The sequence below is a fragment of the Neofelis nebulosa genome, chromosome 6 (assembly GCF_028018385.1).
Source record: "Neofelis nebulosa isolate mNeoNeb1 chromosome 6, mNeoNeb1.pri, whole genome shotgun sequence".
NCBI classification, from domain to species: domain Eukaryota; kingdom Metazoa; phylum Chordata; class Mammalia; order Carnivora; family Felidae; genus Neofelis; species Neofelis nebulosa.
In genome coordinates, this window is record NC_080787.1 from 39,763,448 (window position 1) to 39,788,103 (window position 24,656).

At 41.0% G+C, this 24,656-nt stretch overlaps 1 protein-coding gene across 4 annotated transcripts in view; it reads left to right on the forward strand.

The window, feature by feature from the left end:
• Positions 1-731: 731 nt before the first annotated feature.
• The window catches only part of ZFAND3 (zinc finger AN1-type containing 3), a 330,104-nt gene continuing 306,179 nt past the window's right edge, over positions 732-24,656 (forward strand). The window contains exons 1-2 of one of the 4 annotated variants that reach the window (XM_058733793.1): positions 732-867; positions 1,387-1,669. In XM_058733793.1, coding sequence (XP_058589776.1) covers positions 1,599-1,669 — 71 coding nt within the window. In that variant the 5' untranslated portion in view covers positions 732-867; positions 1,387-1,598. Of the gene's footprint in view, positions 868-1,386; positions 1,670-24,656 lie in introns of those variants that run through there. The other 3 variants (XM_058733794.1, XM_058733790.1, XM_058733792.1) reach the window with 3 other exon arrangements.

Sequence of the window (24,656 nt, forward strand, 5' to 3'; positions counted from 1 at the left end):
CGGAAGTAGCAGTGACCTTCGAAGTTCGCCAACAAGGGTCTCAGCTGTGGGGGTCACCTCTCCAGTAGATACGGTGGAAGTTTCCTCCGCGTTGACATTTGCCATCTACAATCGCCTTCTGCTCACGATTGGCTGGAACTCAGAATGAGCTCTAGATGAAAGACAAGAAGCGCTAAAGGCTTATTTTTTGGTGGCTCGAACTTCTTTGCTTACATTAATTTTCATCACTGATTCGGCCATAGGTCCCCTCCCCAAACCAAACATGTCCACTCTAGAAAAAAAAGAGGCTCTTTTAGTCTGGGTATCGGGAGTGAACTTGCGTCTCTGAGGCTGGGGGCACCGAAAAGGGAGGAGGAGCTAGGAACTTCACAGAGACACTACCCTCCAGCACCCCGCCCTTCCTGGGGCGGGGGAGGGGAGGGACATTTCCCTTAAGTTCATTACTGCCAAGAAGAGACCAGTTCTCCGGGTGGAACTGGAAGAGTGGGTCGGGTGTGGGGGGACTGGGAAGACAGATTTCTAGGGGATTGGCGGTTAGTGGAGAAATGGACCCTGGCATCGCCCATAGCAGGGAGCAGCAGCCGGTTGGTAGACCTCCCAGCAGCTAAAGACCCCCGCAACCCCGGGAAGAGCGAGACCCACTTCCGGATTTGGAAGCGCTCCCTTCTGGCCCCTCCCAGTACCCGGTTACGGGGTCTCCGGGCGCATGCGTAGCACTTGTCCGCCGCTCTGGGACTGGCCCGACTTACCCTAAACAACTAATCTACTCCTCCCCCTCCCGCTCGGGGCGTACCATTCGCGTTTGGGGGGAGGCAACGTGCCCCAGGGTACTCAGAAACCTGCTCCCCTTCTTCAGACAGGGAGAAGGTAAGTTTGCCTCAGATTTTAAAAGTTCCAAGAATATGAAAACCTCAGAGGCCCGTCGCCGGGTGATAGCCCGACGCTCTCGGCTTTGCCCACAGCCCCGTACTCTTCCTTTGAGGGGCTGAACAAAGTGGCACGCCCGGATCCCAGCTGATCAGCTGCTGGGCTTTGGCGGCGGCTCCCCCGGGCGAGACCATTGTGACTCCTTAGGAGGGGTGTGTGAGGAGGGGAGGGGGCGGAGCGGCCATTGTCCGGTCAGCGCAGCCTTCGGGGGAGGGGAGCGTGACGGAGCGAGCGAGGCCCGGGGCTTCACAGCCGCCGCTGCTACGCCAGAGCCGGCGGGGACCTCAGGTCCTTCCCAGCGCCGCCGCGCGGGACATCGCTCTGGCTGCGAGCGGCAGTGGGAGCTGCCGAGGGCGCCGGGTCTTCCCTCCTCCCCCGCGGTCCTCGGTTCACCCGCACGCCCCTCCTCCTCAGCTACCCTCCCTCTCCGCGCCTCCCCCGGCCCCCCCATCTCTGCAGGCCGAGTGGTGCGGCCCGCCTCCAGCTGACCGGCCTGGAATCCCGGCTCGGAGCCTCGGACTCGCGCCCGCCCGCGCGCCCGCTCCCTCCCCCTCCCCCCGCCCCGAGCCCCCCGACGCCGCCGCCGTAGTCGCCGCCGCCTCCTTCAAGCGGGGCCCAGGCCCAGCCGCCGCCACCGCTGCCGCCGCCGAGCTCCGCCGCCGCCGAGCACCATGGGAGACGCCGGGAGCGAGCGCAGCAAAGCGCCCAGCCTGCCGCCTCGCTGTCCCTGCGGCTTCTGGGGGTAAGTGCCCGGCCGGGTGGGGGTGGGGGCGGGGGCTGGGGGCGCTGGCGCGGGGGCTGCCCGGGCAGGCCTCGGGGCCGGGGGTGGCCGGAACCCTGGGGGCTGGGCCCTAGCTGGGCCTACCGGGAGGGGGCAGGGGCCGAGTCTCCGGGAGGGGCGCTGGGTGGGGAGCTGGAGGTGGGCAGAGAAGGCCCTGGCCCGGGTGCACTGCCACCCTCTGGGACTCTCCTGCCAGAGGTTTGGGCCAACAGGGGCCGCCCGGGCCACTGGTGAGGGGGGGCAGGGCAGCGGAGAGGGATGAGGGGGCGGTGTTGGCACCTCCGGGTGAAGCTGGGGTGCCCCCTTCCCTTGGCATGTGGAGGCCAGCCCTCCCTCCCTGCCTTGGTATGAGTTGGTGCCCAGGCACCAGGAGGGTATTTCCTCTGACTTTTTCACCTCCCCCTCCCTCCTTGTCCCCCAGAGACTTGCATCATCACTTCCTAAATTATATCCCAGTGCCCTATTTGCTTTTAGGAAGCTGTTCACACATCACCCATCTTTAAAAATCGAGCCCAGAGCCGAGTCTAGGGTAAAGTTATAAGAATATGGAGGTCTCCCCTTTATTTAAAACACATTTCAGGAGTTCTGTAAAATTTCCTTGTCCAAAAAATAAAAAACAAAAACCCAAAACACCCAACTCAAGTCAACCTGGCTTGGGAACGTGAGAGCCAGTTTGCTCAGTTGGCTCAAATTCATCTCTCTCCATTTTTTTTTTTTTTTTTTTTTTTTTTTAATGATAAAAATATTTACATTGGCCAGCCTGCGTTATTGCTTGACCATCCTGTTAGGGTGAAAAACTGTGAGGTGGGAAATTAACTTTTTCACCTACAGTTACATTTTAAATTCTCCTTGTTAACACTTGGAGTTTTATGGATTACCATCCCTCTTACCTAACAGGTGCCTCCATCCTACCTTATGACTCTTATTGTAGGGGAATTGGGAGACTTTGAAGGACTTTTGTGATTGATCCCTTTTTCCTCTGTTTTCCAAAGACCTAGTATATTTCATAGTGTATAGAGGCAGTAAGGAAATGATTATTTCTGGTGAGAACATTTTGGAAAGATGTATTTAAGTATTTTATTTTTGCTATCCCCCAGATGTTAGGAATGGTTGAAGTACAGGTTAAGTCTGGGATTTTTGGGAGTGAAGAGAAAGAAAGTGGATCTTAATGTAGATTTCTGTGGAATTTGTCAAATTGAAAGGTCGTGACAGAAATAGATTCTCATTTTGTCCTCTTTTCTGCCTTTTCTTAAAAAAATACCTGGTGGAAAGATGTTAGTCAAAAATAAGTTATGGTATTAGCAAAAGTTTTGAAGATGTGAAAATATTTTAGGTTTTATAGTCTTCCTAATAATTGGGTTGTCTGCTAAGTGCTTTCCTGGACAATCTAATTCCCACAGAATCTTAGGAGGTACAACCATTATCCCACTATAGATGAGGAAATTGAGGCTTTGAGAGGTGGATAACTTGCCCCTTGTATGCAGTGAGTGTAGGGTGGAGCTGGTGAGCTCGTCAGAGTGCTTAGTACCATCACATTTATGACATCAATCTGCTGCCCTGGAAAAATCTGGTGTCACAAGCCTCTGATTGTAACTCATAAGAAGACATGTGGCTAAAAGAAAGTAGCTGCCAATGGCAACTAATGCCCAGGATGTATCAGAGAGAGGCTTGTTTCCTGGCAACAAGTTTGTCCTTGGGACCATTATCTTGAGCAGAACCCTTATCGAAAGACTTATGTCAAGACATAGAAACTAAGGAAATGGAATAGCCTTTTACTTTTAGGCTGCAGAGTTCTGAATAATGCCAAGAAAGTTTGATAGTTGCAGGGAGGATTAGTGAAACTGGTATCATACTTGACCTATAAGCAATTAGTCCTGCTTTTTTGATACTTTCAATCTGGCCCTTTTTTTTTTAAAAATTTTTTTTTTTTCAACGTTTTTTATTTATTTTTTGGGACAGAGAGAGACAGAGCATGAACGGGGGAGGGGCAGAGAGAGAGGGAGACACAGAATCGGAAACAGGCTCCAGGCTCTGAGCCATCAGCCCAGAGCCTGACGAGGGGCTCGAACTCACGGACCGCGAGATCGTGACCTGGCTGAAGTCGGACGCTTAACCGACTGCGCCACCCAGGCGCCCCATTCTGGCCCTTTTTAATGAACTGCAGTTTGCCTGATAGGAGTTGTGAGCACAAAACTAATATTTTTATGTTGAAAAGTGTTCTTTTTAGTGTGTAATGTTTTAACCTTTTCTAAAGGAGTTTGTAGGTACCTGTGTAGTTTGCATTCTATACCAAAGTGTAATGATATTGCTGCAGAGTTTTATCATGACTGACTCCGAACCGAACATGTATTTCTTACTGTATGGGCCACATTCATACTATGTTCATTAAGTAACCTTGAATATATTCAACGAATAATTGAGTGTCTCTGGTATAATGGTGGACAAGGGGGCACTGGCCCCGCCTTCTGGGAGCAGAAGTAAAGTGTCAGAATATAAGTATGTTAGGACTGGTACAGGGTGTAATGGCAGGGGCGCTTACCTAGTTGAGGTGGAGGTAGAGGAAGGTAGCCTGGAGTAAGTGACACCGGCCTAGGCCTGCAGGAAGGGTAGGGGAGAATGGAATTAGAAGAGTTTCTTTCAGGTGGAGGGGATAGCATGGGTGAAGTCCTGGATGTGAGAGAAAGCACCCCACATCTGAGGAACTTAAAAGTTCATTGGAGTTGACTGGTAGATTGTGAAGGGCAATTTGCTAGAGATGAGGGTGAGATGGTGAGAGCAGTTGGTGATGTAGGGCTCTGTAGGTAATGCCTAGGTCTTTGGACTTTTATCTTGAGTTCACTCAGGAACTGTTGAAGAACTTTGAACACGTAGTGACGTGATTTTCTTTAACGTGAAAGATCGGATGATGTTGAGGGGGTCTGGGTGTGTGTGTATAGGAGTGTGGTGTTTTTATGTTCGTGGGGTATTACTAGAGGTAGAGAAGTCTTATCAGGAGGAGTAATCCAGACCAGGGATGATTGGGGCCTGCACCTGTGTGGTAGCTAGACAGAATGGAGAAAAGTAGAAAGCTGTGAGAGCCATTCAGTAGGTATCTTGTGCCTTTTTCTTTCATGGAAATGAAGGTGAGTGTGTTACCTGAAAACTTCAGTCAGCATTGCATTCTGTGGAAGCCATAGGTCTGTGAAGTCAGCTAGCCACAGCCCTTTGCAGAGGAGCCTCTTAGCAGAATGTTCTGGCACCAGTAGACTAAAGGCAGTTCCTTTAAGATTGCTCTTTAGTTACTTAGGCTGCCAGACTTGCTGCCTGGCATTGTCCAGTCAGGACACCAGTCAGTGGGGCTTGCTTAAACAAGAGAGCTGTGAGGTCTGTTTTGTGGGAATGCAACAGTTAGAAAGTAGAATGACAAGAGGAGCACACAATGCAAATGTGTGAGTATTTGGAATAAGGAAAAGTTTCTACTTCTCTCCCTCTTGGTTTATGTTGTTTAATCGTGGGCATGGAATTAAGTTACTGTTCTACAGAGAGACCATCTCTCCACTGGGAAACTTTGCTACCTTGGAAATTGTTGAAGATTTACCTCTTTCCAAAAGTTGAAAATTGTGTGGTGTGTGCAATGTTTTTAGAGTTAATGATCATAAACCGTTTTTTTCCCTGAGGTATGTACTTAAAACTTTTAGTGAAATATGAGTATTTTCTTGGCTAATTTTTAGGCATTCCGTAGTCCTGCGAAAAACATACTAGTTTGTAATAATCAAACCTGAAATGAAATAGTATTTTAAAATAATAAAAATATTATTTTAGAAATAGTATTTTAGAAATATATATATACACAAAAGCACTTTTAAATGATATGGGTATAACTGTTACTAGTTGAAGTTGCATTTTAAGTTGTTTAGACGTTTAAAATGTACTGAAATGCGTAGATTCTTTACAGGCATTTTCAAACGGTGTTGAAAGAACAGACTTAGAAATATTCTAAAAAAGAGAGGAAGAAGAGGGGTGCCTGGGTGGCTCTGTAGTGCCCAACTCTTGATTTCATCTCAGGTCATGATCTCGCGGTTTGTGGGATTGAGCCCTGAGTCAGGCTTTGTGCTGACGGTGAGGAGCCTGCTTGGGATTCTCCCTCTCCCTCTGCCCCCACCCTGCTGACTCTCTCTCCCTCAAAATAAATAAAATAAACTTTAAAAAAAGAGGGAGAAGACTTAAGACACTAATGTACTGACTATATTATAGGATAAGAAAAAAAGATAATTAGGTAGAAAAAATGGACTTTTTTCAAATTTTACTTACTAAGTATAAAAATCAAGTACTGATATTTTGCTTTTACAATTGGAGACAATCTGTTGTAATATTATGGAAACTTTGGGAACTACTGTTTCTTTCATAAATTAGTTTAAAGTATAGTTGACAAATGTTCAGTCTTGTTCTTTGGGAATAATGGAACATTTAAATGTGGGTTTTAGGGGCACCTGGGTAGCTCAGTCGGTTGAACATCCGACTTCGGCTCAGTCATGATCTCGTGGTCTGTGAGTTCAAGCCCCATGTTGGGCTCTGTGCTGACAGCTCAGAGCCTGGAGTCTGCTTCGGATTCTGTGTCTCTGTCTCTCTCTGCCCCTCCCCCGCTCATTTTCTCTCTCTCTCTCTCTCTCTCTCTCTCTCTCTCTCTCTCTCTCTGTCCAAAATAAGTAAACATTAAAAAAAAATAAATTTGAGTTTTATTTGGTAAACTATTCATTGTTTTTGATTAAAAAATAAGCTCTTCTTAACGAACCATGTCAAAAAATAAATGTTACATGGATGAATTTTCTTTAGGGAAATAGATTTTATTAGGATTTTATTTTTGTGATCTGTTCTGTTGAAGCATTTTATTTCACCAACTAGATTTGCTAGATAATAATGTATTTTAAATAAAGATGGGGTTAGGCAGAGATGAAGAGTAATCTCACAAACTATATTCCATTTCTGAAGAGGTTACTAGTAGAAAGTTGATAGAACATCAAAGATGATTTGTTCTATTTCATTTCACTTTTGGGAATAACAAGGTGTTGACTAGTTAGTTTAATAAAATCTGTCTCTTTCTTCCCCCCCCCCCCCCCCCAATCCCAGGCTGGGGAATTGATGTAGAACCCTGTTTCTGTCACTTTGTGAGTCATCTGGCTAGTGTGTCTGGTTCTGAACAGTGTGTGGCCCTTGGTTCTTCAGTCTCAGTCTCCCAATTTAGAACATGTTGCCATGCTTCAACCAGCTTAACCTGGGCTTTCAAGTTCATGTGAACACAGCATGAATTACTAGTTAATCAGTAGAATGATTATTTCAGTGATGTCACTAATTACCCCTCGATTATAAAATTCCCTTAAACGTTACCTTAAAAACAAAACAGCTCATTTGTGCAGTTTTACTTTGTGTCTTTCAGTATTATGTGCACCTGAAGATGCAGTGTGATGTAATGAAGTATTCACTGTGCATTTGTCTACTTGCCCCATTTTCCTGATTATATTTGGGTATTCAGAAAACATGAAATTGTCCCTTTGACTTGACGGAACACAGGGAGTTTATTTATTTTTTTGTTAAGGAAAACATGGTCTTTGTTTACCTTGGTTTGAAGCAATAGCTTTTTAAAGTTAGATTCAGTTAACATATAGGACATACTGCTCTTTTGGTATCATCCTCTTCTCCCATTCACCATCCTCCTCCTAAAAAGGAGAATCCAGGAGTTTAAGTTGTACTGAAAAGTTTTCACTAAAATTCTTCTTAATCCTTAATAGTATTAAAGTTAACATTAATTTTCACAGACTAACCTTTTCCTAGGTAGAAAAATCAGAAGGCTAAGGATCTTTTGAAATGAATAAAATCTTTTTTTTTTTTTTAATTTTTGTTAATTTATTTTGGGGAAGGGAGAGGCAGAGAGAGAGATAGAGAATCCCAAGCAGGCTCTGCGCTATCGGCATGGAGCCCAGTGTGGGGTTCGATCTCACAAACTGTGAGATCATGACCTGTGCTGAAATCAAGAGTTGGATGCTCAACCGACGGAGCCACCCAGGTGCCCCTGAATAAAGTCCTTAAAAAAAAACATCCAAGCATATTTAGTATTTACTGAGAGCAGAGTACTAAGACAGTGAGAACTAACAGGATTTGGATTTTTTAAAAATCTTGTTTTTTTTAATGTTTATTTTTGAGGGAGAGAGAAACAGAGCATGAGCAGGGGAGGGGCAGACAGAGGGGGAGACACAGAATCTGAAGCAGGCTCTAGGCTCTGAGCTGTCAGCACAGAGCCCTGACGTGGGGCTCGAACTCATGAACCATGAGATCATGACCTGAGCTGAAGTCCAAGTCCTAACCAACTGAGCCACCTGGGCACCCCTATGATTTGGATTTTTATTAGATCCTAAAAAGGTTGTGTGCAAACTGAAGGAAAGTTTTGGAATCCTACAGTAATCATAGATAAAGATTGACGTTAAAAATTCCTTTTTTTTTTTTTTTTTTTGAAGAAAGGTAAAGTTTGGTATCTCAACAATGCCACATGTAGGAAGTGACTGGTCACACTCCAACACTTGTATAATTTTAATGAGGCACTTGAAAAATCTTCCAGATTCAGGCTTGTTGGGTAGTGTTAGGCTTGTGGGACTTGTGTGAATGGTTGGTGAAAGAGGGACTTCAGTCCAACTGGGTGGATGACACTAATGTCACTCAGTTCTGCTAGGGGCTTTGAGAAACAGGCTGATCTTGCTCTGGGCTGGGTCTCCACATAACAAGATTATGCTGCTGAATGAGATATTTTAGATATAAAGAAGAAATTTTCTGTATGTGTTAAGAAGAGAGGTTAAACAGCTTCATTTGAAGTTTTAAAAACCAGAATCTGAGAACAACTTCTAGAATTGTGCTGTGCAATACGGTAGCTACTAGTTACATACAGCAATTTAAATTCATACTAATTAAAATTAAATAAAATTTCGGTTCTTCAGTTGCAGTAGCTACTTTTTAAGTAGTATTTAACTAGCTCAGTAGCTAGTGGCTACCCTATTGGGGAACACATATATAGAACACTTCAAACTCCCAGAAAGTTCTTTTGGACAGTGCTCATCTAGAACATTGACCTGACAGCCAGCCAGGATTTTCAAGCCTATTTGTTTTTCCTCCTCAGTTTTGTTGAGCTATAATTGACATTCAAGCTTATTTTGTGAGTTCTCCAGACCCCTGTTTTCTTGTCTTCTGAAAATGAGGGACTTGTCTAATTTAGCTCTAAGTTGCTTTCCAGCTCTAACATTTTATTTTCATTGGGGGAAGCAATGCTATTGTTAATTCAGATTACTGGGAAGTGCTCCTTTGCTCAGTTTTGGGAATTAAAATGTCAGTACAAGTTAGTCCATAATTTGAACATTTTTTTTTTCATGTTAGCTTTTGAGTCAATCATCTTTGCTCTTTTCTTAGCACTGTTAAACTGGGAACCTCAGAGACCCATACAGGGAGGTGTTGGGGTAATAGAGAATCGATTTTTTTTTCTTTTTAGTGAGAGACTTTTTGAAGGTATTCACCTTGGACTCTGACTTTTGTGGAGGAATATTTATTTTTACAAATGTAAATCTCATACGGCAGTTTTTGAAATGTGATTGGGAATAAGTGCATTGGATTTTCTGGTAAATTCAAGTTCCCACGTACAGAAAAATCCAGCAGCATTGGGCAAAACCAGGCTAAGGGAATGGTACAAGATAAATGAAAATGCCTTGTCATCCTTGAGGCCAGGGGACAGAATTGCAAGCAGTGCCGGACATCTGAAGTTGTGGCTGCAGTTGTTAACCAGAGGAAGGAAGAATACAGTAGGAAGAAGGTACAGTACTGGCTACTGATTGCATCAATTCCTTCAACTGTACCAGATGTCCTGTATCATAGGCAGGTGTGATTAAGGCAGAAGAATGTCCTGGGAGAGGTCATTAATGGAGTTTGCTATCACCCTGGCTGTGGGTGATTGGTGGGTGAGGGGGATAGGAGCAGACCACGCCATAGCATTTTGTGTTTCTAATTTGTGGACAGGCTCTAGTTAGCTGCATTGCTGCCTCATTAATGACCTGGCAAAGAGTGAGGTTGGTGATGCACTTGGGACCTTTGGGGGGAGTGCCTTTTCTCATTTCTTTCTGTTCAAGTGGAATGGTGTGGAGTAACAGTTGTTGATGTCTTACCTATTTCTTGGACTCTTACACATTGGTAAGGTGAAGTGCCTTTATATAAAATAATCACTCTCAGCCACACTTCTTGGAAGGAGAAGTATTCTGACCATTCAAAAGTATCACAAATATTCTTTTTTTTTTTTTTTTTTTTTTTAATTTATTTTTGGGACAGAGAGAGACAGAGCATGAACGGGGGAGGGGCAGAGACAGAGGGAGACACAGAAGCGGAAACAGGCTCCAGGCTCTGAGCCATCAGCCCAGAGCCCGACGCGGGGCTCGAACTCACGGACCGCGAGATCGTGACCTGGCTGAAGTCGGACGCTTAACCGACTGCGCCACCCAGGCGCCCCTGAAAGTATCACAAATATTCTTTCTGCAGTCAGGTTCTTATGCCAGGCATTTGATTTTCTCTCGCATGCTTATGTTGGTAGAATTTCCGAACATAGTGTGAAGTTTCTGTAGCTTATAGTACCTAGCTGGAAGAGTGGGGGCAGGAATTTGGAGAACACAGTGGGGGTGGAGGGCTTTGCTGAGCATATTTGTGCTTTCAAAGTCCGCCTATTTCATTCAGGTCATTGTTTTTTCAATTCTCAGCCATTTCTACGGTGTCGTATATGAATAGATGTGCTGGCAAGTTATAGCCTGAAAGAATTTTTTTTAATGTAATGAGTGAGATACAAAGTGGGTTGAATAATACAGTCATTCTTAAACTGGCCAGAAGTATATTAACTGGCAAAAAATAATAAAAAACAAACTGGAGGTGGGAGAAGGTGTGGTATATTTCATTTTTAAAAAATTAATGTTTTTTAATTTATTTTTGAGAAAGAAAGATGGAGAGCAAGCAGGGGACAGGGAGGGAGGGAGACAGCATCCCAAGCAGGCTCTGCACTGTCAGTGCAGAGCCCAACGTGGGGCTTGAACCCACAAACGAAGAGATCATGACCCCGAGCCAAAGTCAGATGCTTAACTGACTGAGCCACCCAGGAGCCCCAGGTGTGGTATATTTCAGCGTGAACTGTTTCTAGTTTTGTTATTTCTAGGTTTCTGTCCTTGGGGAGGCATGGATGGTATTATTTGTTTTCTTCTTCAGATGCCACTGAAATCCAGAAAACCAGGTTTTTCAAGTCTTTGTGTGTTTGCATATGAAACTTTGCGCGTGTATATAAAATCTTCATAGTTTATGACTTTACATAGTTTTATGTAGTTTGTCTTTTGAAATAATACAAAGCCGTGCTACTCACCTTTAAAAATAAAGGAATGTTCTTGATGTTGATCCACAGAAATGTTTGGTTAGGGGAACTTTTGTTGATTGGGGGGATGTGTTCATGTAATCTTTGAGGCCTATATTCCTTGTTTCTGTGGGTAAGTCACTATTAATTGGCTCTCCCTGTCTCCATGTCACCCCTCTTCTCCAACCCCCACTGCCAGTGAGAGGTGCTCAAACCATGTATTTTTTTTTTTTTTTTTTTGGTAAGGCTAATATTTTTCTTCAGTGCATATTGGGTGGGATCTAATCAAGAAACTGTTGCTGTGATTTAAATGATAAAAATACAGTCTCGAATGAAAGTATGGAGATTGGATGGTATATATGTGAGTCTCTTTAGGCGTTTATGATCTCAGTGTCAGTATGGATTAGTTTAGAAAATGATAACCATGTACAGTCTGCTCAGTGGAAGTATATGTCCCTACAGACTGCATTCTCTCACCCTTGGTTTTCAACTATTTAGTGATTTGGTATTCTGATCTTAGTGGAAAGTCCCCTGGGTTTACCTGAATAGTTTTCATTACTTACATGGTATGTTGTTTCGGTTGGAGCTAGGGACTAGGAAGAATGGACTGTGTTTGTTTTGTTTTTAAAAGTCACTGGATAGATATGTATCACAATAGATTTGGGGCTGAGTTGGAGCAGGAAGGACACAGAAGGTGGTTAAGAGGAAGACTGTAATGTGAGGGGGATGATGATGGGGGAATGTGAATGGAAGTGGAGTGGTGGTCATTAGGAATGAAGATGTTCTGTGGTCACTATTTTCTACTCAAAATATGAGAGGTGGTCGCATCTGTAAAAGCTAGAGAAACTAATGTGAACAGGTGGTGGGTAGGATTAAAGAAAACATTCTGTCTTCCCTTGAAGTGCAGGGTGTGAGTCCCCTGGGGTCTTGCAGGGAAGTTAAAGATCAGAGGGTAAGAGCTGTGGTGCAAATTCCGGGCTAAAGTTTAGTGGAAACAGCAGCAGCTTTTGGCAAATTGGTGTTCCGTCTGTTAGAACCTCATGGGCTCTTTCTTTTTTTAAGCTTAAAGACACCTTTTCAGTCTGTTAAAGGATAGTGCTTCATGGTATCTCTTTGCAGCAGGCCATGGAGATTCCATCTACCTTCTCCATTCCTTTACTGGTATTGTCACAACCAACTCCATTCCTTGAGACTGATTGTTCTTCTCCCTTCTCAATCCCCAAGCCTGATGGAGAGTTCAGCAAAGTCTCACCCATCTTTACTTGCTGTTCACTAGCTTTACTTGCTGTTCTTGGAAAAACAACTCTCATTAAGCCTTTCTCTTTAAAAAGATTTTGCAGCTAGTACTTATGGGGGAGGTTACATTAAATGTTAAAGAATTTACTAGTAGTGCTGCCTGGGGAATAAGACCTTTCTCATTTGCTGAATGGCTAATGAAATGTACTCTCTTATCCAATCCAGGCTCTTCCAAGGGCATGCTGATCTATTATCTCCAGAAAACCAACTGAGTTCAGCTAGGCATGGGCTTTGGAATTAGAATCCTGAGTTTCAAACCTGACTTTGAAACTTTCTGCTTGACTTTGGGTAGTTTGCCTCTCTGCCTTTTTAACTTAAAACAAAACAAAACAAAACAAACAAACAGACTACCTTAGAGTTGCTTTGAGGTTTAGTGAGCTCTAATGCCTGTCAAGCCCTTGGCACAGTGCCTGACTGTGGTAATTACATTTATTAAAGGCTAACTTCCCAGCCTTGAATGAAGGAACATTGGTGGTAGATTAGTAGAGGCAGAACTATCTTACTTAACTGAGCATTTGCATTAATGGCAGGCTCCAGATCAGTGTTACCTAGTTAGTTGATGAGGTTTCTGACCAGCCTTTGGCCAGTTTGGCTATTTTCCAAGGCCAATCTCTTGTTCAGTAAGCATTTGTTGAGTGCTCTTATTGTGGGTCTAGAGGCATGATATACTCTGCTCTGGCTTCTGCCCTAAAAAAGCTCATAGTCTAGAAGGGGACGCAGACCGATAAACTGACCAAATACCATGAGGAAAGTGCTTTGGGGGATCATCACAAAGTGATGTGAGCATTGACAGGGCGTCCTGTTGAGACTGGGAGTGGAGGATGGCCAGGAGGGCTTCTCTGAGGAGATGGTGCTTAAGCTGGGTATAAAATGCTGGAGGAACAGCTTGTGCAAAGGCAGAGAAAAGTGAGAAAGCATGCAGAATTGAGAGAATTGTAGATACAGCTCAGTATTTTAGCTGCAGTATATGTGAAGCTGAGGAGATAAGCAGGAGCCAGTTATGAACATTCTTGATTGTCATGCAGTTGAGTTTAGATTTTATCCTGGAAGCATTTGGGACCATTTAAGGATTTTAAGGGTGATGACATGGTATTTATGTTTCAGAAAATAACTGGCAGCAGTGTGGAGAATTGGAGGGCATAAGCATTGAAGCAGAGTCCAGTTAAAGCATTTAAACCTTTTTGGGCCATGGATCCTTTTTTATAATTTGATGGAGACCATGGATCTCTTCTCAGAATAATACATAAAATAAAACACCTGTGATTATGAAGGAACCCAATTAGATCTAAACGCACTTCTATCCACAGACTGTGGGGTCTGTGGACCCAAGATAAAGCAACTGAGTGAATGCTGTAGTAGGAGAGCTAAGAATGAATCTAGGCTGAAACCTGAGTATTTTAGTCCATTCAGGGGATTATAACAAAATACCACAGACTGGGTGGCTGATAAACAATAAAAATTTATTTCTCATAGTTCTGGAGGCTGGAAGACCAAGATCAAAGCACTGGCAGATTCTAAGTCTGGGGAGAGTCAGCTTCCTCATTGATGATGCTGTCTTCTCACTATACTCTTCAGGTAGCAGAAGGGATAAGGATCTCTTCAACCTCTTTTATAAGGGCACTAATCCCATTCATAAGTGCAGCGCCCTCATAAGTCATAGCTCATTTCTCTCTAGCACTAAATGATTTTCCATTATTTGGATGTGCCACAGTTTATTTATTCACCTACTAAAGGACATCTTGATTGCTTCCAAGTTTTGGCCGTTATGAATAAAGCAGCCCTAAACATTCACGTTCAAGCTTTTTTGTGGACATAGTTGTCAGCTTGGTACATACCAAGGAATGTGATGGCTGGATTATGATAAGAGTGTGTTTAGTTTTATAAGAAACTGCCAAACTATTTTCCAAAGTGATTGTACCATTTTGCATTCCCAGCAAGAGCAGTGAATGAGTGTTTCTGTTGCTCCACATGCTTATCAGCATTTGGTGTTGTCAGTGTTTTGCATTTTGGCTTTTTGTTTTGTTTTTTTTGAGAGTGAGAGAAGAGAAAGCGAGTGTGTCCAGTGGGGAGCCCGATGTGGGGTATGATCTCACCACCGAGATCATGACCCGAGCCGAAACCAAGAGTCGAATGCTTAACTGATTGAGCCACCTAGGTGCTCCAAATTTTGGCCATTCTAATAGATGTGTAGTGGTATCTTATTTTAATTTGCAATTCCCTTGTAATAAGTGATGTTGAATATTGAGGTGTTTATTTGCCATCTGTACATCTTCTTTGGTGAGGTATCTGTTCAGGTGTTGGTGAGATATCTGTTTAGGTCTTCTGCCTGTTTTTTCATTGGGTTTGTTTTCTCATTGTGTTTTAAGAGTTCTTTGTGCATATTGGATGCAGTCCTCTGATTATCAGGTACCTCTTTTGGAAAATTTTTCTCCCGGTTGTATTCTCATTTTCTTAAGTTTGGTGATTTTTATGTATAGCTTGATGATTGTTTTCATATGTATACAAGTATATAACCACCACCTACTCAAATTGACAAATAGTACATTTCCAATATCCCAGCAGGAGTCTCCTTGTTCCCTACCTCAGGTGATTCCCCCAACCTTATCTGACCTTTGTCACTATAGGTTAGTTTTGCCTGTTTTTGAATTTTATGTAACGGGAATATATGGTATTTCTCTTTTATGTATGACTTTTTCCCTCTCGGCGTTATGACTATGAGATTCATCTACATTTGTGTAGAGAGGTAATGATTTTTCATTGGTTTGTGGTATTCCATTATATGATAGCATAATTTACCCATTCCACTTTTTGGAGCCTTTTCGTTTGGGGGTATTATTAATAATGTGGCTGTGAACGTTTTTGCATGTGCCTTTTGGTGGACATAAGCACTCATTTCTCTTTGGGCATATACCCAGCAGAAGAATTTTTGGATTATAAAGTGTATGTATATGTGTTTAGATTTAGTAGATATCGCTAGTTTTCTAAAGTATTTATCAATTTACACTCCCACCACCAGTATATAAGAGTTCTGGTTATTCCACATGTTCCTTAGTACTTGATACTGACTGTGTCTTTTCATTTTAGTTGTGTGTAGGGTTATTACATTATGGTTTTTAATTTGCATTTCCTTGATGACTAATGAAATTGAGCAACTTTCTTTGTTGGCGATTTGGCTAAACGTCAGTGAGAGGCATTTATTCAAACCTTTTGTTTATTTTTCTCTTGGGTTGTCTGGTTCTTTAAATTCATTTTTAGGAATTCTTTATTCTGGATACAAGTCCTTTTTCAGATAGCACGTACATTTTCTTATATAGTTTTGCAATATCTTTGAATTTCTTTTTTTAAATTACAAAAGGAACACATTCATATAATAGAAAATTCAAATAACAGAAATGGTATACAGTATATATTCATTTGTATATGGGTATACTCCCTTCTACACCATACCCAGAGTTCCACTTTCTAGTGAGAATCATAGCTAAGTTTCTTGAGTATCCTTCCAGAAGTTTCCTGTGCATATATCACATTATTCTTTTTTCTAACACAAGTAGTAGCACATTACACCTTATTTTGTAACTTGCTTTTTTTTTTTTTAACTGTATTTTAGAGTTCTTTTCAAGTTAGCATATACATTTCTACCTTCTTTTAAATGGCAGCACGGTATCCCAATAGGTGCATAAACTAAAATTTAACCAGATTTTCTAGTCAATACTTGATGGTGGTTGTCATTATTATTACTATGCTACAAAAAATGGTATAGGGTATGTTGAATTGTAGGGCTTATGGACCATCTAAATGTGAAGTAACTTAGGTGTCTGAAGTTTGGGAGGGAAGGTGAACCATGGCTGCACCATTTAGGGTGACATGGGTACATAGGTCATAGCTGAAGCCAGGTAGGGTCACCTAGAAAGTGTTGTTAGACCAGTGGTTCCCTCTGGAGTAGAGATGGGGTTGTCAGAATCACTTTAGTAACCTTTCTAGAACACATTACTGCTGCTTCCCCCGGCTCCAATTTAGTGTGTCCAAGGTGGGATCTGGGCAATTCTTGCCTTTTTTGTTCCGTCCTTTGGTTACTGCTCCTGTGTGTAACTTTCATTTAAGATCCAGTTGTATAGGGTGAGAAGATAGTTGAGGATGGAACCTTGGTAACCACAAGTAGGAGAAGAGGAGTTTGAGATGGAGATGGATGGAGAGATCGAAATCAGGTGAGTGTGGGGTTACCAAAACCAAAGGGATAGTTCAGTGCAGAAGTGGCAGTCGGGTCATGCTGCAAAGAGTGGCCAAGTAAGATGATGATTGAGACTTCTCTGCTGCTTTAAAGTGCTAAGGATTTAAATAATACATTTTTAGACATGTGCATCTCAGCAGTGTTCTGGCTGAGCGTGGTACCAAGATACCTTTTGTGAAAAATCGCCATAATTACATCCCACATGTACCAGAAATTAACAACTTCTGTTAACGATCCAAGAATCTGATAATCAGGAATTAAGAAACTTTTCTGGGATCTGTTTACAATTTTCGTTTCTGTTGATTATTTTACACTAACAGATTACTTAAGATTTTATGTTAGATTTAAAAACAAAACTTGAACTACCAATTTAGGTTTGAAGAAATACTTATAACCTCTAAGTTCTGGTGGGAAAGGTTGCACTCACCTCATCTGTCTTGATATTTTACTTAGTTTTATAGATTTAATCTTCTTGTGTAAGCTTCTGTTTTTCTATGAAGAAGTCTCTTTTATTTAGTCCAGACTTTCATCCTTGTAAATATTCAGATATCTTTTCTAAAGTGTTCCAGTTGAATGTGATGTCTTTTTGAAGTACATCTGTGTCAATGAAAAAACACTTTATTCTTCCTCCTTTCCTCTTCCACTCTTTTCTTCAAGCGGGTATAGGTTAGGGTGAGGTAGAATGAAACCAGTCATAAGGGAGGTGATGAAATCTATTTCTTAAAAATTAAGCTAAATATATATTTAGGAAAAATCAGCTGAGGTATGAAGTAAAATTGAGGGGGCAGGTAAATTTCCTGGCTGATACTGATTTATACCATTTCATTCATGATTATGGGTTGTATGTGTCAGTATTGACACAAGAAGGGCATATTAGTCCACGCATAGTGTGATTGAGAGGTAAGGTCAGATTGATACTATGAAAATATTATTTTGCTGCCTGTTATTTTCTGCAAAGTCTTTAGTTTATTTAGCTATATGACTACTGTATTAATGACTTTAAGGAATTTTAAGCTTTTGAACATTTAAACTGTGATCAAAGGCAGTTGGATCATTTTTTTATTTTTTTATTTTATTTTATTTTATTTTTTAATTTTTTTTTTTTTTTTTAACGTTTATTATTTTTGAGACAGAGAGAGACAGAGCATGAACGGGGGAGGGTCACAGAGAGAGGGAGACACAGAATCCGAAACAGGCTCCAGGCTCTGAGCTGTCAGCACAGAGCCCGACGCGGGGCTCGAACCCACGGACCGTGAGATCATGACCTGAGCCGAAGTCGGACGCTCAACCGACTGAGCCACCCAGGCGCCCCAGATCATTTGAATTTATAGATGAACTCTTATTAAGGTACAGTTGTGTACACCATTGTGTTAATGGTAAATATTTTAATAAGTATACTGGCAGCTTGCCATTGATTCATTTTAGACTATCCTAGGTCAGGAGGGTGAGGTTGATGCTGTTTTGACTCCTTGGTGTTTTACAACATGGAGACACATAGGAAGGCCCAGGGCTGCAATATGGGCACTGGCTGAATCAGCAAATGAGGACAACTTGCTGTATTTTAACCCAGAAAGATTAGAAAGTTGGTGCTTGGGCTCCTGGCTCAGAATTAGATGCATCTTTGAAGTGCTACTTCTACTGCTATTTGTTTTAGCTGAAACCTTGGGATTGAAAATTTTTGGACATGGTCTTATGTATTATTGAGTGGAAAAAGTAAGTTTCAATTACTTTGTTCCTCATCAATTTTTTTTTAATTGAGACACAGTTCACACACCGTAAAATTCATTATTTTAAAGTGTACAATTTAGTGAAATTTAGTATACTCACAAAGTTGTGCAACCATCACTGCTATCTATAGTCTGTTAACATTTTGCTTTATTTGCTTTCTATCCCTCTATCCGTCTATTAATCCATTTGATTTTTTTATTTTCCAAGTAAAGTGTAGACCTTGGTACTTTACCTTCAAACACTATGACATGCATGTTATTAATTAGAGTTTAACATTTCCTTTTTATTTTGAAGTACAATATACATTGAAAAACATAAATCTTGAGTATATTAACATGAGTTTTGACAAATGCATATACCTGTGTAACCCAAATCTCTATCAGGATATATACATATTTTAGCTGGATTATACCATATTACATGTTGCTCAGACTTCAGAAAGCTTCCTCATGTCCCTCTCCAGTCAGTCTGTCCTCCCAACCCCCCTTTCTGTTTCCTTCCTCAGGCAGTCACTGTTTTAATTTTTTTTAATGTTTTTATTTATTTTTGAAAGAGAGAACATGAGCGGGGGAGGAGCAGAGAGGGAGGGAGACATAGAATTTGAAGCAGGCTCCAGGCTCTAAGCTGTCAGCACAGAGCCTGATGTGGGGCTCGAACTCACGAACTGTGAGATCATGACCTGAGGTGAAGTCGGACGCTGAACCGACTGAGCCACCCAGGTGCCCCATTAATTTTTTTTTAATCCTCTACTGTGGATTAGCTTTGCCTGTTTTTCAAGTCATGTAAATGGAATCATATGGTATGTACTCTTTCTGCTAAAGGGTCTTTGACTCAGTGTAGTGTTTTTGATATAGGTCACTGTTGTATGTAGCAGTAGTTTGTTCCTTTTTATTATTGCATGGCTTTAAATAGCATTCCACTATGTGACTGTACCACCATTTTGTCTATTCTGTTTATAGACACCCTAATTTGCTTTTTAAATAATAACAATACAAAAATCAATTACCAGCAAGCATGACATCAGGAAATAGACTAGAATAGATTGTAGTTTTCTTACAATTGTAGTTTTTCTTAAGAAAAACCCTTTATATTCCAGCTTTGCTTTTTCTAGTTCCCTTGATTTGATTTTAGGTATAGTTTTGGAGATGCCCTAGCCTCATGAGCACCCCAGTTCCAAACCATCTCATCCATTATGAATTGATTTCTACTAGGGGATGATTTTAAAAATCTTAAAAAAATTTTAAAAATCTTAGTGACCTTTAGGTCACTGTGCCCTATTAAGGTGATTAATTATTATTGTTTTTGAAAATGAAGTGTGCCTGTCTTGTGATCCAGTTTTGTAAAATTCTACCTGTCTCCCTGAAACCAAAGACAGTACTAAGAACTAATATGAGAGTTTATGTGGCCTAATATGTGGCCTGCTGTATTCCTGTTTAGAGACCAGTGTTAGCTTAATGACTTGATGTTTGAGCCTGTTTTTTGCAATTAATCAACATTTTCCAATTTAAAAATCTCTATTCCTCACAATCATCGGTAAATCAGATAACTGTCTCATGTTCCCTTAACATTTCCAGACCTCTGATAATTTTTCTGTCATCAGTGTTTCTTCCATCTCTCCTCTCCCTGAAAGTGATTGGAACATACAATAAAAGTTAAAAGATGTCTAACTAATGTTTAATATAATAAGATTATTTCTTTTTTTTAAGGCTTTTATTTTTGAGAGAGAGAGAGAGACAGACAGAGCATGAGTGGGGGGAGGGGCAGAGAGCGAGGGAGACACAATCCAAAGCAGGCTCTAGGCCCTGAGCTCGACATGGGCTCGAACCCACGAACTGTGAGGTCATGACCTGAGCTAAAGTTGGACGCTTAACCGACTGAGCCATCCAGGCGCCCCAGTAAGATTATTTCTTAACTTTGCATGTATTATATTGCTTTAAAAATAATTCCCTCTTCTTCATCTCCTGCCCTTCAAGTTGCTCTCTATTATTAATAGACATGTGACACAAAGGGTGATCCTTTGGTCATTTTCACTAATCTGTTTTATGTGTTATTTCTAAATTTACTAACCCGTACTTAATATTTTTCTATATTTACCTAGTTTTATATCAGTTCATTTTGTATCTCTTTGTTTATCTCTATTTTCTTATGAGGGATGTAAGCGAAATTGGAGTATTAGGGTTTAGTAAAGAGAAAAACCTGAATCTGAGATTATAGGACTCTAATAAATGATGTTTTGTAATAAACTTTGATAGTTAAACTTGCTGAACACTCGTGTTTCTGTCCTTTTAGGAAATCTGATAAACTGAGGGTTGGAAAGGGCTCCCTGGAAGCACTTATAGATAACAGTGAGTTCTCAACATTTAATGATACATGGCAGAAAAGCCTAAACAAAACCCTGTGATAATTTCAAAACCTTGTAGCTTTCCTTGTGGTGATTTCCTTTCCACTTTGGTACTTTACTTGATGTTAATTACCAGAAGCAGAGCAAAGTATTCTGAATTTTACCTTTTCCTTACCTGTCTCCTGATGGAATTTCTTAGGAGGAAGGAATTGGTCTAAAGAGAAGAGGTTAGAGATATGGATAGTTTATGAAAACTTAAAGATACTCAAGGGAGGAATTATTTTCTTTTCTGCTCTGCATCTTTGTGATTTGATTTGCTTCCACACTCTTTCATATAAATCCGATCATCTTGCCAGTTTTCTTGGGGTTGGGAGTGTGGCAGAGGCCCTGAGAACAAAAACCCTGGGAAACGGTTTGCAAGATGCCTTGACAGAATTGCTGGAGGTGTGGAGGGAAGTTCTCAAATTGTTTTTATCTTACCTAGTACTCTTCAAAGCTTGAAAGAAGGAAGACAAAGCAGTTTCACATTCCTCCACCCCTTTTTTGGGCACTGTGCTAACTAGGAGTGCCCCATTTTGCAGCATGTGGCTAGAGGGATAAGAAAGAGATACAAGGTGGAGGGAACATAGGCTGAACTCGTTTTCTTCTCCTCCTCCTCCTCCTCCTCCTCCTCCTCCTCCTCCTCCTCCTCTTCCTTTTTTAGAGAGAGTGAATGAGAGAGAGCGTGTGCCCATGAGCATGTGGGGAGGGGTTGTGAGGGGTGAACAGAGAGAGAGTTTTTTTTTAATGCAACTCCATGTTTATTGCAGCATTATTTACAATAGCAAGATATGGAAACAACCCAAGTGTCCATCAGCAGATGAATGGATAAAGAAAATGCAAAACACACACACACACACACACACACACACACACACACACACACACAGAGGAATATTATTCAGTCATAAAAAAGAATGACATTTTGCCATTTCTGATAATATGGGTAGATTTTGATGACATTATGCTAAGTGAAATAGTGACTTCACTTATATGTGGAATCTGAAAAAAAGAAGAAGAAAAGAAAGAATAAAAAATCAAGTCCATAGATGTAGAGTATAGCAGATTGGTGGTGAGTGTGGGGTAGGCAAAAGAGGTAAAGGGAGCCAAAAGATAACAAACTTTTGGTTATAAAATAAATATCATGAGAATGTAATATACAGCATGGCAAGTATAGTTCGTAATACCATCTTGCCTATCTGAAAGTTGCTAAGAAAGTAGATCTTAAAATTTCTTACCAAAAAAAAAAAAAAATTCTTACCACAAGAAAAAAATCGAAGTATGTATGATGATGGGTGTTAACTATACTTATTGGGGCAATAATTTCACACTATATGCAAATATTGAATAATTATGTTTAATAACATAATGTGACAAATATGTTGTATGTTAACTATATGTCAATTAAAATATTATTTAGTTTATAATATCAGCTGGAAATTTTATTTAATTCTTTACAAGGATTTAATGACATGCATGAACCATCTTTTTTTTACGTATGCCCACATACATGTGCATGAGACACTAAGATAACAAAATTAAAACCCAGCAAATTATAATTTATAGACAAAAATGCATTTATTGAAATTATAGAAGAAAATGTGCCCAATATGTAAAACTTGAAGAATTGAGTAATTAAAAAATAAAAGGAAGTCTAGTGGTAAAAATAACAAATTGGTAACAATATCTTGTAATAAAAATGATAAATGTTACATGTTGATATTAGAAATATTTCACATTCAACATTAATTGAATCTTCAAAAATTAGTTTTCAAAGAACTGTGGAAAATTGGGGATTTAAGGCTTTGTGACTGAGAAAACTTTTATCAGAAGAACTCATATGTTTAGAAAAAAGAAAGAAATTTTAGGATATAACATAATGTGAGAGGAAAGACATGTAAATAACACTAATCCAAAACTCAGGTAAATATTCCCAGTATGGTTTCTCTGGAGGATTTTGGAAGTATGGAAACCATCTTTTTTCCCCTCATGATTATTGAGGAATGTTACTGGCCTATGTTGATTAGGTGATAGGGTCACTACTGTTCTGTAGAGCACAAAACCATTTTGCTCAATAACTCTTGTTTTTAGCTTTTGGTTATTATTTTAAAAAAATTTTTTTTTTTTTTTTAATGTTTATTTTTGAGACAGAGAGAGACAGAGCATGAACGGGGGAGGGTCACAGAGAGAAGGAGACACAGAATCTGAAACAGGCTCCAGGCTCTGAGCTGTCAGCACAGAGCCCGACGCGGGGCTCGAACCCACGGACCGTGAGATCATGACCTGAGCCGAAGTCGGACGCTTAACCGACTGAGCCACCCAGGCGCCCCTGGTTATTATTTTTAATGTGGACTGTAGTTTTGTACACAGTTTCAGGTTCTGAGAGAATTTACCATGATGCCTAATTTTTAATCTTATTATATGGTAATAAACTCCATGAAACATGAACTTTTTGGCGAAAATTAAAGTATGAATAACTCAGTTAGGATGCTATACTCAAGTTTAGGATGACAATATACAATCATGTGAACACTTCTCTATCTAAGATTACTTATGTTAATCATCGTGTATTAATTTTATATTTATAGTACAGTATTTATTGGCCTTTAGTTCTGTCTAGAACTCTTTTTTTTTTAATATGAAATTTATTGTCAAATTGGTTTCCATAACAACACCCAGTGCTCATCCCAACAGGTGCCCTTCTCGAGAGAGAGAGGGAGAGAGAACCTTGGGAGAGAGTGTGGAGAGCAGACTCTACACTTGATGCAGAGCTCATCTCAGGGCTCCTCGTGGGGCTTGATCTCACGACCCTGAGATCATAACCTGAGCCAAAATCAAGAGTTGGATGCTTAACAGACTGAGCCACACAGGTGCCCCTAAACTCATTGTTAAAAATAGGTGCCCATTTAGGGGCTGACACCATCCTTTATTCTCTGAAAGCATAATTAAGAGTGGTATTTGCTGTCATTCTTACTTTCTTTAAAACAATTTTTTTTAAGTTTATTTTGAGAGAGAGAGAGAGAGAGAGAGAGAGAGCGCACACTGTGAGTGGGGGAGGGGCAGAGACGGAGGGGGAGAGGCAGAGACGGAGGGGGAGAGAGGATCTGAAGTGGGCTCTGCGCTGATAGCAGAGAGCCCAATGCAGGGCCTCAGCTTCTGAAATGTGAGATCGTGACCTGAGCCAAAGTCAGACACTTGACTGAGTCTGAGTTAAATGCCTTTAACATTTTTTTTTTTTTAATCTTTATTTATTTTTGCGAGAGAGTGGAGGGGATAGGGAGGAGCAGAGAGAGAGGGAGACCGAGGATCTGAAGCAGTTTCTGCGCTGACAGCAGCTAGCCCAGTGGGGGGCTCGAACTCATGAACTGTGAGATCATGAACTGAGCTGAGGTTACACGCTTATCCACCCAGGCGCCCCTGCTATCATTCTTAATGTACCAAAAAGACATTTAAAAGTTGTTAGGGATATAGTGGTTTGCTTTTTTTCAGAGGAAATAACTTAAAACATTTTTTGAAGTATTACATGCTTATTTAAAGTGATTCAGAATTGTATAAAGCATAAAGTTGTTTCTTTCCCTCCTTCACAAATACTACTTTCCAGAGGTGACTGCTATTTGGTATGTAACCGTCCAGACCAAAGAGTTTTCTTTAGTCTAAAGAATATATGCATCACTTTGGTATACTCAAGGAGTTTTATTTTTATAACCTTTCCTGATAGAACCTGACTGACTTTATTTTTTGGCAGTTTGCATCTCTTAGGACGAATTAGGATACTGTGGTCTTCTTTTTTATGCTCTGAGCTAGTTGACAGCATATTCTATTCCCCCAAATTGTAACTCCCGAGTTTTTATTTCCTTTTACGTTTTGGCTGTTGGTGTGTTTAAAGTCGTGAAAGCTTGAACTGTGTCTGGTGGCTGTGCTAATT